Source organism: Prenolepis imparis, unplaced genomic scaffold (genome assembly GCF_030444845.1).
Source record: "Prenolepis imparis isolate NDT839.2.m4 unplaced genomic scaffold, iyPreImpa1.0 SCAF_14, whole genome shotgun sequence".
In the NCBI taxonomy this organism is placed as follows: Eukaryota; Metazoa; Arthropoda; class Insecta; order Hymenoptera; family Formicidae; genus Prenolepis; species Prenolepis imparis.
This window is the reverse complement of record NW_028141172.1, coordinates 492,911-507,269: the sequence shown is the minus strand read 5'-3', so window position 1 is coordinate 507,269 and position 14,359 is coordinate 492,911. Positions and strand designations below refer to the sequence as shown.

Sequence of the window (14,359 nt, the reverse complement as noted above, 5' to 3'; positions counted from 1 at the left end):
TCTTCGCGAGAAGCCGAGCGCAAGCGCAAATTTCTTCCTTTCTCTTCAGCTTCTTCTTCTTGATCGTTTTTTAAATTTTACCCGTTCACACTTTCGGAAAGCCTCCTTTATTTAGAGAAGAGATCGCATGATCGTATATGTATATAATTACATAGGCACCATAAAATTAATTACAAATGTGTTAATATTGTATATATTATTACATATACATTTGTAATATTAATTACAATTGTACATGTGATGTGTATTAACAATTTAAAATGGAAAATTTCAAATCTATCGAGCGCCAAATAATAGAAATATACTACATAATCGCTGTATATCTATGTATATGTATATAATTATAATTATATATAATTTATATATAATTATAATTATATATAATTATAATTATAGAAAAATTTTTTAGAAACACGCTGGCAACGCATATAAGATTAACTTACTTCAATTTCTAGAGCAAACAAATAAATTTTTAGATTCTTCATCGAATGGTGGTCATGACGATGAAATAATATCATTTATAAAAATAAAGAATTAACAATTATATACATTTTTATATACGTGATATATATATGTATAATTTTATATATAGTATATATAGAGTATATATATATTTTTTTTTTCTCTCTCTTTCTCCTCGTTTTATATAATATATTATTATAAATTTATATATATATATAATTTTAAATATAAAGAATTGCATTCGCATAAAAAAATGCATTTATCCGAAAAAAATATTTTTCAGGCGCTCGATGCGTTTGACATTTTCCGGATTTCCTCGCGCATTAATTTGCGCTGAATACTCGCGAGAGAAAAAAGTCGAAATCCGCGCTTTGTCGTCGAGATAATCACCATCAAAACACTCGCAATTTCTGTGATTGATCGGCGTAAAAAAGTTCCGCATAATTTGTTTCTTAACCGATGAACTTGGTGACAAATCGCACCATTTCTTTTTCTTTTTTTTTTTTTTTTTTTTTTTTCCTTCGTACAAGTATCACAATCGCTCGCATTGTAACGCTCATCTACGAATGTATCGTGTATATACTTTTTTTTTGTTTTTACTTTGTTGTTGCTATTGTTGCGTTTGCCGTTTTTGAGAGGCAATCTCAGCCAAATGCTGTTGTCTCGAAATATCGCTCTAGAACGACATGTTTTGCTGCTCTAATAAGTCGAAAGATCCGCAGTTATTCTGAAATATCGTTTCTGTCAAAAATTGCAACGTCTTTTCCAGCACACAGTTTTTTTTACAATATTTATTAACGCTAATACTTTGAATATAAAAAATTGAGATTAATTAATCTAATCTGAATCTTAGTTTCTAAAATTTTATTTGATAAATTTTGTTATAAAATATATATTGAATAAATTATACACATATTTTCCTCTACGTATAAATATTATATAAGAGTATCATATAAATTTTAATATATAAAAATATTGAATTAATTGTATATAAAGTAAAAAATATTGTATTAAAAATATTAAACTTCTATATAAAATACGATTGAATAAATAATACAAACGTTGACAAAAGTTGACTATACATTCCAGAACGGTTCTTTCGAATTAGAGCTAGCAGATTCGCTCTAGATAGATATCAACTATGGACAGCAGCCCCTTGGATTCGAGGCTAGTTTAAAAAGACCCGCTTTCGGTCCTACGCTTAAAAGTATTAAAGTTAGATATTATAAACTGCAACCTATAAGCTGATCCCATGTTATTTCTTGGTCACAACCTCGTTGAAATCTTTTCTTCATCATTGCTTACGGATCACTCTTGAAGATTCTCGACGAGAACTCGAAGCTCGAAGAATCGAATCATCTTGGAACCGTGCGAGCTCAGATTTTCGTCGTCGTCGACCTATATCTGATATGAATCACTTAATTTCACAATCTTGTAATCATTACATTAGCTTTTACCGCAAACAACAACAAAAAATCAGTTCTCGATTGCAATAAAAATCGTGAATCGTCTCTCTAGTTTGCGAAGTCAAGCGGTTCAGCCGATATCTCGTTTCTGCAGAAATCGACGAGGATGTCGACGATGACGTTTACGAGTCTCTCCATCCCGGGCGGACGCACACGTCGTAGCCGCAAAATTCTCTAATGATTTCCTTTCGAATCTCCTCGTCAGTCTGATTCTATGGCCCCTTTCTTTTCCTTCGGAGGGCACCATTATCTTTATTATCGCGCAAGGCGCGAATAAATCATTAGTAAATTCCAAAAATCGCCCTCCAAGTCCTCGTTTTCGGGATTATCGCGACAGGATCTGTATCGGGGTATATCGGAGTATTATTCATCGACCTCCGGATAATTATATTCGGACATAATTCCCTCCTGAACAAAGAGCTCGAAGAAAATAAACTCTTTCGAGCGTTAAAAAAGTTTTTTACGTATGTACTTGCGGTTTACGCATTTTCGATGCGTTTATTCAAATGGATCTGTTCCCCATCTTAAACGGACACGGTCTCGACCATCGACTTTTTGATAATCTCGCCAAAGTTCTCGTCACAATCCTCGGAGGTGCTCTCGGGCTGTTGCTCGCCGGTGACCTGGCCGGGTTCGACTACCATCTCCGCGATCTTGCCGGCTGCAGCTGCGTGAGCACCATGAGCTCCGTAAGTACCGTGATGCTGCTGCGGTTCGTGCATCTCGCCGTAGTACGAGTATCTGCCGCTGAGCAGCTCCGAGAAGGGCTCGAGCTTGCTCTGCATCTGCTGCACCACCGTCGTCGCGTTCATCGGCGGTACCGAATTAGTGAGATTCGTATACTGCGCTGTATTCGCAGCCTCATCCTGCGCGAACACGGTCGTGTCGTAGGACGAGTGTTGTTGCTGCTGCTGCTGCTGTTGCTGCTGACCCGGTGGCGGTGGCGCCGACACTTGATGGAGCTGCGCGGTGCAATTACCCTGAAGAGCGGCGTTCGCGGGATCCTGGGTGCCGCCGTAGGGCCCGTAGTGCGCGAACGCGGCCGGATTAGGCGAGGATTGAAATTGCGGCGGCTGGAATTGCGAGACCCGCGACGTGGACGGTAGATTCGCGTACGGCGAATTCACGTAATCCTGATACGAGGATTGCTGGAAGCTCATGCCGCTCCCGGCGCCGCCTGGCCCGCCGTTTTGCGCGCCCGTCGAGAAACTCTGGAAGGCCTGGCCGAATTCGGGATGCAGCTTCCGCTGCACCGCGACCGATTGACTGCCGTCCACCGCGTCCTCGCTCGCGTAACAATCGTCCCTAATCGCGTACAGGTCTAAACTGTCCTCCCTCGTGCCGGGCACTTCCGGCTGGCAGCCCGCCGTCACCACGCCGCCCTCGTGACCCGTCTCGTAGTGCAAGGTCGTGAATCCCCCTCCGCCCCCGGGACCCGGGATCGCGCACGCGTCGCTGCTCCTGCCGGCGATATCCATCCCTAGGGAGTCCCTGCCGCCCTGCCGCTGATTGTCCGCAACCTGATCCGCGTGCTCGCCGCCGACCTCCTCCTCGCGCTGCTTCTTCTCCAGCTCGAGTCGCATTAGCGTGTGAATAAAGTGCGTTCGCACACGCACCGGATTAAATTCGATTCTGCCAGAGCTGTTTGCGCAACCGTCTCGCGTGCAGCCGCAAGGGAATCCCGGTCGGTCCACCTAAAAGTCGAATTCGATGAAAAATCGGGCGCTGATATTTAAGGGGGTTCATATCAATTTATTGATCTCTCTTCTATAATTTTTGTAGGCTGTTTCTGTATGCTTGATTTAGTCTTTTCCTTTCATAATGTAATTTTATGATTTTTTATTTCAATTTTTAATGTAACAAACTTTTTCGATCAGTTGAATATTTTTTAAGCATTAATTGATTGGTTGCGAAGGTATAAAGATAATATATACTCCATGCCCTTTTTAAATGGACTCAATAAATTTATCGATTGCTTTTTCTTTCGATAATTACAATATATCGAAACCTTTTAAACATTTTTTAAGGTAAAAATTAATTAAATTTTTTGATTATTTTTAACCTATTCTCTTAAGCTCTCTTAAATAATGTCCTCTGTTAATTTTCATGCTAAGAAAAAATCGATTTAATCTATTAATCCTCAGATTTGTCAGTAAAACTAATCTGAACTGAATGTGTTAATAAACGGAAAGATTAATCACTAGAGGAGTCAGTGGTTTCTCAAGAACTTTAAAAGATTAAATCCAAATTACGCATAAAATATTAATCTCATAGAAGGGAAATTAAATCTACACTCCTCTGGAGTTTTTAAGAAAGTAGGTCAGATACTCTTTAATTTTTCACTTTACATCCACCGAGGATCACAATTTCTTAAATCTCACACACATATCTGACGGAGTCTCTTTTTTCTCAAAATGATTGAGAATATAGAATGAGTATCTCATAAAAAATAAATATAAATTGGTTCCAATTATATTTTCCCGCGACACTTACTTGACACTTGACGCTGGCCCTGCTGCAAGGGCAGCTTTCAGGGTCGCAGTATCCTTTGCAGCCGCATCCGCAGTGCTCTCTGCTAGCGCGTATGTCGCGACATTCATCCTTCTCGACGGCGTCTATCCTCCGCACTCCGGCGTTCCTCAGCATCACCCGGCGCTGCCACGTCGGCACCGGCTGCAGGAAGTAATAGCTGTCGATGTCGAGCTCCTCGGTGTCGCTCGGCTCCTCGTCGGTGTCGTCGCTCGGATCCTCCGAGCTCGACGCCGTCTCGGTTACGCAGCTGGTCGCGCAGTTGCGCTCGGAGCGCAATTGCGCGAGATGCGCGCGATGGATTCGTCTCTGTTCAGCCGCATGTTCCGACAATGAAAATCTCTCGGCGTGTGTGTGTGTGGCGCTCATCCCCAGAGTACTGCCGCCCTAAAATTTAAAAAAAATCGATTACGTTGTAAATATTTTTTTATGTACTTTGCGAATGGTTTTTCTCTCTCTCTCTCTCTCTCTCTTTGTGAAAAGGTATCTTTAAAAGAGATTTTTTTTTTGTCTTTTTATAATGACAGACGTACATATTGTAAGGGAACATGATTTCAATGAAATATTTTAATACTAAATAATAATAATAATAATAAATGTCCATAAATAAAAATAAATACACTCTATATATTAGCAATAAAACGAATAGTGCCGTGATATTATGTCACATCGGTGAGAAAATTTGTCCGTTTACTTTTTTACAGCTAACGGAATCCCTTATGGCTGGAATCAATAAAAGACATCATATCACGATGCTATAAAATTTTATTGTAAAGTAATGGCACACAAAAAAGTAGAATCGTGTTTCTTATACAAATTCAATGGTGACCATTATCGTGTTATGATTGAATGGTATCGTAAATGATATATTGGAGGGAGAAATTCAAACAGGATGTCTTGCATGAAAGCGAAAGAAAAAGAAAAAGAAATTTATTTTACATAATCTTATATACCTTATATAAATTCAACGGCTAACATTCTCGTGATATTTTAAAATAATATTAAACATATTTTCTTATTACAAGAAATTTTTTAAGACATTTATTATTTATTTATGAATATAAATAAAATTTTTTGATTTGTAATGTAATAAGACAATCAAATAAAATCTCTTTTTTTAATTTACGTATATATATTTATTAATTAGATATTTATGTGCTAAGAAAAAAGATAAATAGAAAATAAATAATAGATAACTGACAATACATTACACAGTATAGATTTGAGCTTATCCCGCGCGGGAATTTATTTTATCACAAGGATAATTCCCTGAAAACAACATGAACAATCGGCAATATAAAGTATATACGATTACAAAGAGAACGAATAAAGTTGCATAAATAAGAGCTGAATAAATAAATAAATAAATACATTTTATTCTATCAGAGCAATGGTATAAAAATACACAGAATTTAGATACAACATCTAATAAGCGAATTAAAAATATAAAAAGGTATTCGAAATGGAGATAGAAAATATTTAGATAGAGAAGACACGCATAAAGTTGCTGCTTAAAAGTGAAAAAAAAAGGAGAGAAGAGTTTAAGACTCACCTGGGAAGGTACGCAGGTGAAGCCCTGCGTCCTGGGAAAGTAATAAACTGTCACTGCATCGAACTGGATGTTGCGCTTTTTCTTTACGGGCTCATCGGGGTTGCTTCGCGACTCATCGCCCTCCATGCAGTCGGTCAGCCTGCGCTTCAAATTGCTCTTGGCTGGAAGTGTCCGGAAACTTGTCAGGGGCGCCTGGCCCGAGGTCTCAGGCGTGCCAGAAGACGGCGCGAAGCCATCTAGTTGATTCACGCCTGAAAGAAACATATCGTGTCACGAAATGTAGCATGCAGAATTCTGTCTTACAGTCGCCGACGCGATTTTTACACATTTGTCGATAAAAAGAGCAATCTTCCCTAGTCAACAATATATATTGTGTGAAATTTCGAAAAGAAAATTCTTGTCAACGAAAAAGTTTTTTTCTCAAGATATAATAGTATATATTTTATCAATTAATGAAAAAATAAATATATATAGCGGATTCTTACTGTAAAGGAAGATATTCATTTGGGATAGATCGATTGATTGACAATTTTTTGATTGAAAAGGTTTTTATTCATTTTTTTATGAATTCACGGTTTACGCTTTTGGAACACCCGGTGTGTCGCGTGTTGACAATCGATGCAAGGCTTATCGAGTTGCGCGCTCCTCGCTCGCTCGCTGGATATCTTCGACCGGCGCAACTGCGAGATTAAACTGGCAAGAAGAATTCTTGCTTTTAAATTTAAAACTTTTGCAAGCATATAAACTTTCGTAAGATCTTTTAAAACGATCTAATTTTTTTTTTAATTTTTCTTGAAATTTTTAACCTCATAATAATCTTTTTAACTTGTTTAAATTAAATGATCGTGTACTAGCAATAGAGAATAATTATTTTGTACAATTTTCAATTATTTTGTACAATAAGTTTTTGTAGAGACAGAATAAATAATAAAATATTCTTCATGCGAATAACAATGCAAACGTTGAATAAATAAAATTTTGGTTAACAATTTAAAAATCGAATATAATCATGGAATAAAACAAAGTAGAGAATCTTTTATAAAAAACGAATAAATAATAAAACATGGTTCATGCATACACGAATAACAATTCAGACACTGAATAAATAAAGTACTGAACACTTTCAAAATTAAACGCTGAATAAAATAGCATCTGATATACAGTATCTCGTAATTAATGAATAAAAAAGTGACGAATAAAAGGATATAGAATAAAAGTCAAAATGAAATAATTTTTAAAGCGTTTGAAAATTAAGCGAGTGATATAATAATTTGTATATCCAATTTGTCAAAATCTAAACTAGTTCACATATATCATCAACATTTTTGATATTTTCATTAAAGTCAGAAGAATAATTAATTTGTTCTAATTAAATTTCAAACACAATTATTTTCGAAATTACGTGAAAAAATCTTGATAATGTTTTAAATGAAAAAATTCAAAGGAAAAAAGAAGACTTCCTACCTTTCTCCTTGTCGGATAGGATATCGTCCGGCAGTCTGTCGAGAAAAGAGGTCTCCGAGTCGCTCTCCGGTGCGGGCGCCGGTCCAGGATCACCAGAAATCTCATTCCCTAGACCGGAATCGCTTCCATCGGATCTAACTTCGTCTCTGGCACCGGTAGCCAATGTCAGACTTTCAGCAGAGTCCTCCGTATACGCTTCCGGTCGTTCGGCTTCCAACCTCGTCATGATCGGCGCCATTGCTTCGACGCAGCACAGCGGCCCTTCCTCGGAGCAGGGCAGCTGATGCTCGGGCGCCATGTCGACGTCGCGTAGCTCCCGGATGTTTGTCATGGGAGACACCTCCGAGCTGTCGGAGCCGGTCTCGGTTTCCGTCTCGGTGTCGACACCTTCGGCGCCGACGTCGACCGATGTTTCTTCCGGCGTCGTCTCTCCCTCTTCCGGCGAGCTCGGCGTCGTCTCCAACGAGACCAATTCGTTAAACGCACGGCTATTCTCACCCGAGGGCGATGAGCTCGCCAGTACCACCTCCTCGTCTACCTCCAGCTTGCCAATCACCGCAACAGGCGCGAATTCTTCTCTTTCGGATCTTTTCAGCGCTTCGAATTCCTCGACGTGGGATTCCTCTCCTTGAGATTGTTCGAGCTCGCTTTTTATTCGCTCCAGCACTACCTTGCACGTCTTTAGTATCAGATTACGATCTGGACTTTGACTACCTTCCGTCAGCTCGCACTTCTTCGATCTCGTCATCGGGCAGGAATTATTTTGCCACCGTACTTTCTTCGGGCTTCTCTCGCTGGTTTTCGAAATCTCCGAAGACGAATCACAATCTTCCTCGACGGAATTTCTTCTTCTTTTAGAATGCAGAGAACCTTCATCGACGTTCCAGATACTCTCGTCGACATTTTCATCAGTCAGTTTGTCTTCTTTCATATCTTCCTCCTTGATGCGGTTCAGTACAACAGCTAAATGTCGACAAACGGGACTCGACGCAGGACTCGACGTTGCTTCGTTCTTGGTCGGCGTGCAGGATACGCTCCTGACATTCGCGTTGTTGACGTCGTTCTGATTCATTTCGTCCGAATTATCGGACCTAGAGGGAACCGGAGAAGCTACGTCGACACCGAGCATCTCCTCATCATAATTCTGCTTCTCGTTTGCGCAATCTGAAAGACTCGTGCCGATCTTGATGACCGTTTCCTCCTCGTCGACATGCCGCTTTCCGCCTTGATCGACATCCTCAATTTTAGAATCGTTCTTCACAAATGATTCTTGCGGGACGTCATTACTCCGCGACGTCTTCCCGTCAATCTCGTCCCCGAAGAGACAGGATTGCGAAGACAGGAAAACTTCGCCCAAGGTTCTCTCCCGCAAACTCACTAATACTGGCGACAATCTTCTGACGTCGTTTCTCATTTGGGTCGCCTCTTCCTCCGAGATCTCGACGCCAACCCTCTTGATCTCCGCGCCGATTGGCAGAAAGTCACTCCCGGTCGACCTCTTCTTTCCAATTCTATCTTCCTCATCCTCTACATTCGGAGAATCAGGCATCTTCAAAGACTCTTCAGGTTCTTGGAGAGAATCTTTCGTCGACACCATGTCGAAATCAATATCTAAATTTTTCTCCATTTTGCCGCTCTCTTTTTCCAACTTTAGATCCATGTCTCTCTCTTCTTCCAGTTTCCGGAGGCAAGGATAATCGCTCAATTGTTTCTCCTGAGATCCTTGATTTTCCGGTTCTTTGTCCAGTCTCTCGCACACCAAGTCCTCGCGAGAATCTCGCGCGCTGTCCTCAGCTTCTGTCGCTGGCGTCGTTGCCGCCGTCATCGTCGTCGTCATCGTCTTGCTTGGAGATAATACGCTTTCCGCTTCAGGCTCCACTGAGGTGGAATCCTCTTGGGCCTCAACGAGACAGTCCTGACGGGCCGAAGGCGATTCCATCTCGGGTGTTTCTGCCATCTGTAAACGCCAAGTTTAGGTCAAGAATTATTAAGGATCATTTTTCGACGAAAACGTAGCAATTAATCTTTTCTCTAAATGAAGCTCTTTCCCCTCTCCATAAAATAATTAAATCCTCAAACAAGTAGCTGTGACGTATCACACATAAATATTAAAAGGTTACTAAAATAAAAATATAACAATTCTGTAAATATCAAATTTAAAAAAATTATAACAATTTTATTATTTTCATATATTATATGAAAATTACATATAAATAAATTAACAAGAAGATCTACCGAAATGTAGAAATATATTAGTTAAAAATGTCAAATATGTTAAAAATATATCAAGAATAGAAAATATATATTACAAACATTTTTTTTTAAATACTGCAAATGTTAAAATAAAATATAAATACTAACATATACTAAAGTAAAATAAATGATATCAAACAAAATTGAGACGCTAAACTAATATACATGAAATAAAGATTAATTGGGTCGTTACGTGCACCGCGGGAACCGTGACTTCTTCTGCCCTTATCTTTCTTCTGAAAGATAAGTGATATCACCGTTATTATAATCAACGATCATCGCGCTCTACCATTTTCGCGAAAATAACATAAGCAAGCCAGAGAGAGAGAGAGAGAGAGAGAGAGAGAGAGAGAGAGAGAGAGAGAGAGAGAGAGAGAGAGAGAGAGAGAGAGAGAGAGAGAGAGAATGGAGAAATCAATAATCCGCGCACTGATATCGCGCACCGCTGCTAGACCCAGAAGAGAACGAGAGCGAAACAAAAGATAGAGAAACAGAACACATCGATGCAAAAAGAAAAATCAATTTCGAAAATCCCTTTTCCTCGATATTTTTGATCTTTTCATGGTCAAAAATACAAGATATTACAGGAGAGTCTACATATAATCTTGGTCGGAGATTATTGATTCAAAGCCGGCCGGTACGGAGGAGAAAGAGAGGGAGACGATGGGGGACAGCGATACTCTAACCCCACGATGGACCCCTGTCAGAGGGAAGCTTTTACCTTGAAGTTGCACGATTCTTCCTCCAGCTTGGTCCAATTCTCGCTCTCCGACTTTGATAAGCCGTAATCTTCGAGGGCCGAATCTGAGCTGTGGTCTCAGGGGATCTTAAGTCGTCTCGCGACTCCGGCTGCCATCCTCCGGTTCGCGATGATGAGCCGCGAAACGCCGGCAACAGGCATTTCTCATCTCAGGATCAAGTGTGTCCTTGAGCGAGGAGGACAACGAGTTGCTCGACGACATTCGCAAGGAGCGAGCAAGCGATCCCAAGGACACGTCCGACCGAGAAGGAGAGAGGGATCTACCGGCGCGCCGGCTCTCCCATGGAAACCGCACAGAACTGAGATTCGTCCGATGTGCGGCTGGGATTATGCGATCGATAAGATCGTCGAAGACGAGAAGTCGAGAGGTACAGAGGACTTTCGGCGTCGAGCTCGAAGAGGAAATCAGCTTGAAGTAAACCGACGTGAAGAACGTGGAGAATCAGAACTTTCTATCCGGAAGTCGAAGAATCTCGGTCTGCTGACGAGCTAAGAAAGCGACTGACGCTGTTCCGGAAACGACGAAGAGCTCTGAGACGATGAGAAGACACAAGGCAAAGAGTGTATCAGAGGAACCGAAGTAAATGTGATGTGAGTGGAGCTCGACCAGGTTGTGTGTGGCGCGTTTGACAGCTCGGAGCAGAGTGAGCGGAGGCGGCGTCGGCGTCGCGCGGCTTCGTCGATGACGCCGAGCGACGCCGACGCCGCGATCTCGTCGGATCCGCTCGAATCGACTCGACTCGGCTCGACTCGACTCGTCTCGTCGACGCGTGTGTTGGTGAATCCATAATATAACGATATATGCACACGCAATGTGCCGCGCAGAAGAACGCAGCGATTCTCCGAGCACACCCGGTAGATCATCGGATTAGTCATCGGGGACATCACTTTACTCTTCCATGTTTTTATGATATTTTAATTTCGAAATGCGTTTTTCTTTTTCTTTCAATTAAATTGGATTTTTTTTGTACAGAAAAGGATAAAACAAACAATTTTTTCTCGAAACAGTGCTCTCTTCCTTCGGAGAAAGATGATAATACTTTGCATTGCATTTTATAATTAATGGAATTTTATTCTTTAACATAAAATAAATATCTCAACTACATTCTTCCAGATTATGCTTTCAAATGTACGATGCAGATTGACAGTTTTATAACCGATGATGCATTTATTCTAATTATGCCAATGATGTGGCGGTGATGCATCGACGAGGAAGAGTAAAGTTTATTCGCGAAGAAGCTGATGCGTAGCATGTATAATCTATATATAATTCATTAATTACAGTAATTTGGTATGAACGGAATGAATCAATCTATACAAACTTAATAACAGAAACAATTTGTTTAAACTAAAACAAATAATCATCTACAATAATTTGTAATCAACAAAATAAATAGTTAAATTAGATTTGGAATAAATAATTTGTAGATAAATGAATAATATAAATTTACATATATATTTATATATGTATATTAATATATATATATATATATATAATAAATATAATAATATAGATATAATTAATAATTATATATATATAATATAAACTAATACAAATTTTTTGACATTTTACTTCTGTCAATATATTGTTTGATATTTGACTAAAATTTTCTACTTTTAACTTGCACAAAATTTAAAAAAAACGATATATTTGTGTGTAATAAAATAAAAATATTTAGAATATATAAATATTTAATATATGAATAAATCCTGGCATACAAATGTGACATATAGATTCCTATATAAATAATACATGAATAATTAATATAGAATATTTAATTTCAATCAAAAGACATAGCAAATGTGTGTTTGATCGTTAAAAATTTACTGACTTTAAAAACTTTATATTTTTTTCGATTCTTGTAAAAGTGGTCGAAAATAGAGGGAAACAAATATGAAATACATATTAAGTGTGCATAATAATGACACATAATAATAACTTATAATAAATTGATTGACGTAAGAGAGATATATATGATAATACACACGTTTACAGAGGTGATGATATTCTTTATCGATACACACGCATGATATTTGTTAAATTATATGTAAAAACTCATCGAATTTCGAAATACTCTTCCGGAACACGTTTATCTATCGACTGAAGACCTTGCTGAAGATGCGTAATTCTCTTTAGCTCGAGAAGACTAAGCAGAAAGTTGGTCTCAGGCCAACTTGATCGCGATCGATTAGTGTACTCTTCAATAGTCGTCTTTTTGAAACAGAATGCTAGAGAGAAAATGTGTAATATAAATGTAATGTATAAAGAATAGAACGATATTCCTTGTTAAAGAGTGGACATTTATCATAATGCAAAATTGACTCGAAATTAATCGAAGAAAATTTCATCTTGAGGAACCCAAGTAAATATAATATTATTACCATCACTGTTTCATTATTACTGTTATATATAATTTTGAAAATATTTCTAGATTATAAATCTGCGAAAATAATGCCGGTACCGGAATTGACGTGGCATTGTGTTGCCTGTCTCCTTTTTTTTTCATCTTTGTCTCTTTCTCTCTCTCTCTCTCTCTCTCTCTTTCTCTTTAATCTACATTTTTTTTCTTTTTGTCCGACGCACAAGCATACATATATATACACACACGTGCACACATATGTATACGTTTGAGCGGTTCTCTCACGAACGGTTCAACGAACGAGAGAGCGCAGCGCTTGCGCGGGGCGAGCACTGTAATTGTCGCTATACGCTGTGCGATACTAGAAGAGAGGCGAGTCGAGTTCCTTCTCTTGGAATTTTAACAGAAGACGAAGGTATCTCTTCCCGAAGGGATATCTCGTCGGCCCGACATCTCGTCCTCAACGAAAGACGGAGAATTTTGGTATAACCACCTAGTCAAAGGTTAGCGGGATTATTGATCGGCGTTCGCACGAGTATTGATCCGCTCTCTGTTGCTGCAAAATTACTCCGATGCTAAATGCGTGTGACTGCTTAACGTTGAATTCACTGACGTTCAATTTCGCTCAATATCGAATCAGTGAAATATGCATTTTTTTGTTTTAAATGACGAGAATCGGATAGCATATATAGAAAGCGAACGGAGATTTCTCTTACGGAATTGTTTAAGCAGCTGGAAGATATGATATCTTGAGATATGAATTCTCCAGAGAGTGTTCTTGTCTTTGCAAAGATAACAGAAAAATTTTAATAAATAACACGGAGAATTGTTTTAGGATTACTAATACGTTGTATTAATAATTAAGTCATTTTTTACGAACGTGTTTAAATGATCGTCTCATTCTGAATTTAATTATTCGATACAAAGAGAGGATACGTTCAATTTAAGTACAAGAAGATAAGAATCGGATAGCAGCTGCGAAATTAAAAGGCACGTAAGCAGAGTCTTCCTCTTGGAAGTTTAGCATAGCTTAAGATATTTCGAAAGAATTCCCAGTATTTTTATAAAAATTATAAATCTCACAAGGGACATGTCACAACTGTCCGGAACCGATTTGATTCTTCTTCAAATATGTTGTTAAATACACAAATCTAAAAGACACGTATTTTTTTATATGTGCGGATATTGAGTTTTAAGGGGTGAAACACCCCTTTAAAGAAAAACGGTATTTTTCTTTAGGATCGAATATCTGGTAAACTATAAGAGGTAGAAAAAAAAGACGTACAACAAATTTTAATGGCTTGAAGAGTACTTTAAAGTTATATGAACAAAATTTTTTTATTTTGAAAAAAAAAATTAAGTGATGGGGGTATTTAAAAAAAAATAAAAATAAAAAATTTTTGTTCATATAACTTTAAAGTACTCTTCAAGCCATTAAAATTTGTTGTACGTCTTTTTTTCTACCTCTTATAGTTTACCACATATTCGATCCTAAAGAAAAATACCGTTTTTC

The 14,359-nt window shown here is 38.6% G+C and overlaps 1 protein-coding gene across 3 annotated transcripts in view; it reads right to left on the bottom strand.

Annotated features, from left to right (window-relative positions):
• Nucleotides 1–927: 927 nt before the first annotated feature.
• Axud1 (AXIN1 up-regulated 1) overlaps nucleotides 928–14,359 on the bottom strand; it is a 31,761-nt gene continuing 18,329 nt past the window's right edge. For 2 of the 3 annotated variants that reach the window (XM_083054480.1, XM_083054479.1), the window contains exons 2-5: nucleotides 7,474–9,430; nucleotides 6,010–6,260; nucleotides 4,422–4,844; nucleotides 928–3,622 (exon numbers count right to left, since the gene is read on the bottom strand). In XM_083054480.1, the coding sequence (XP_082910606.1) occupies nucleotides 2,453–3,622; nucleotides 4,422–4,844; nucleotides 6,010–6,260; nucleotides 7,474–9,430 (3,801 nt within the window). In that variant the 3' untranslated portion in view covers nucleotides 928–2,452. Of the gene's footprint in view, nucleotides 3,623–4,421; nucleotides 4,845–6,009; nucleotides 6,261–7,473; nucleotides 9,431–10,447; nucleotides 11,156–14,359 lie in introns of those variants that run through there. The other variant, XM_083054481.1, reaches the window with a different exon arrangement.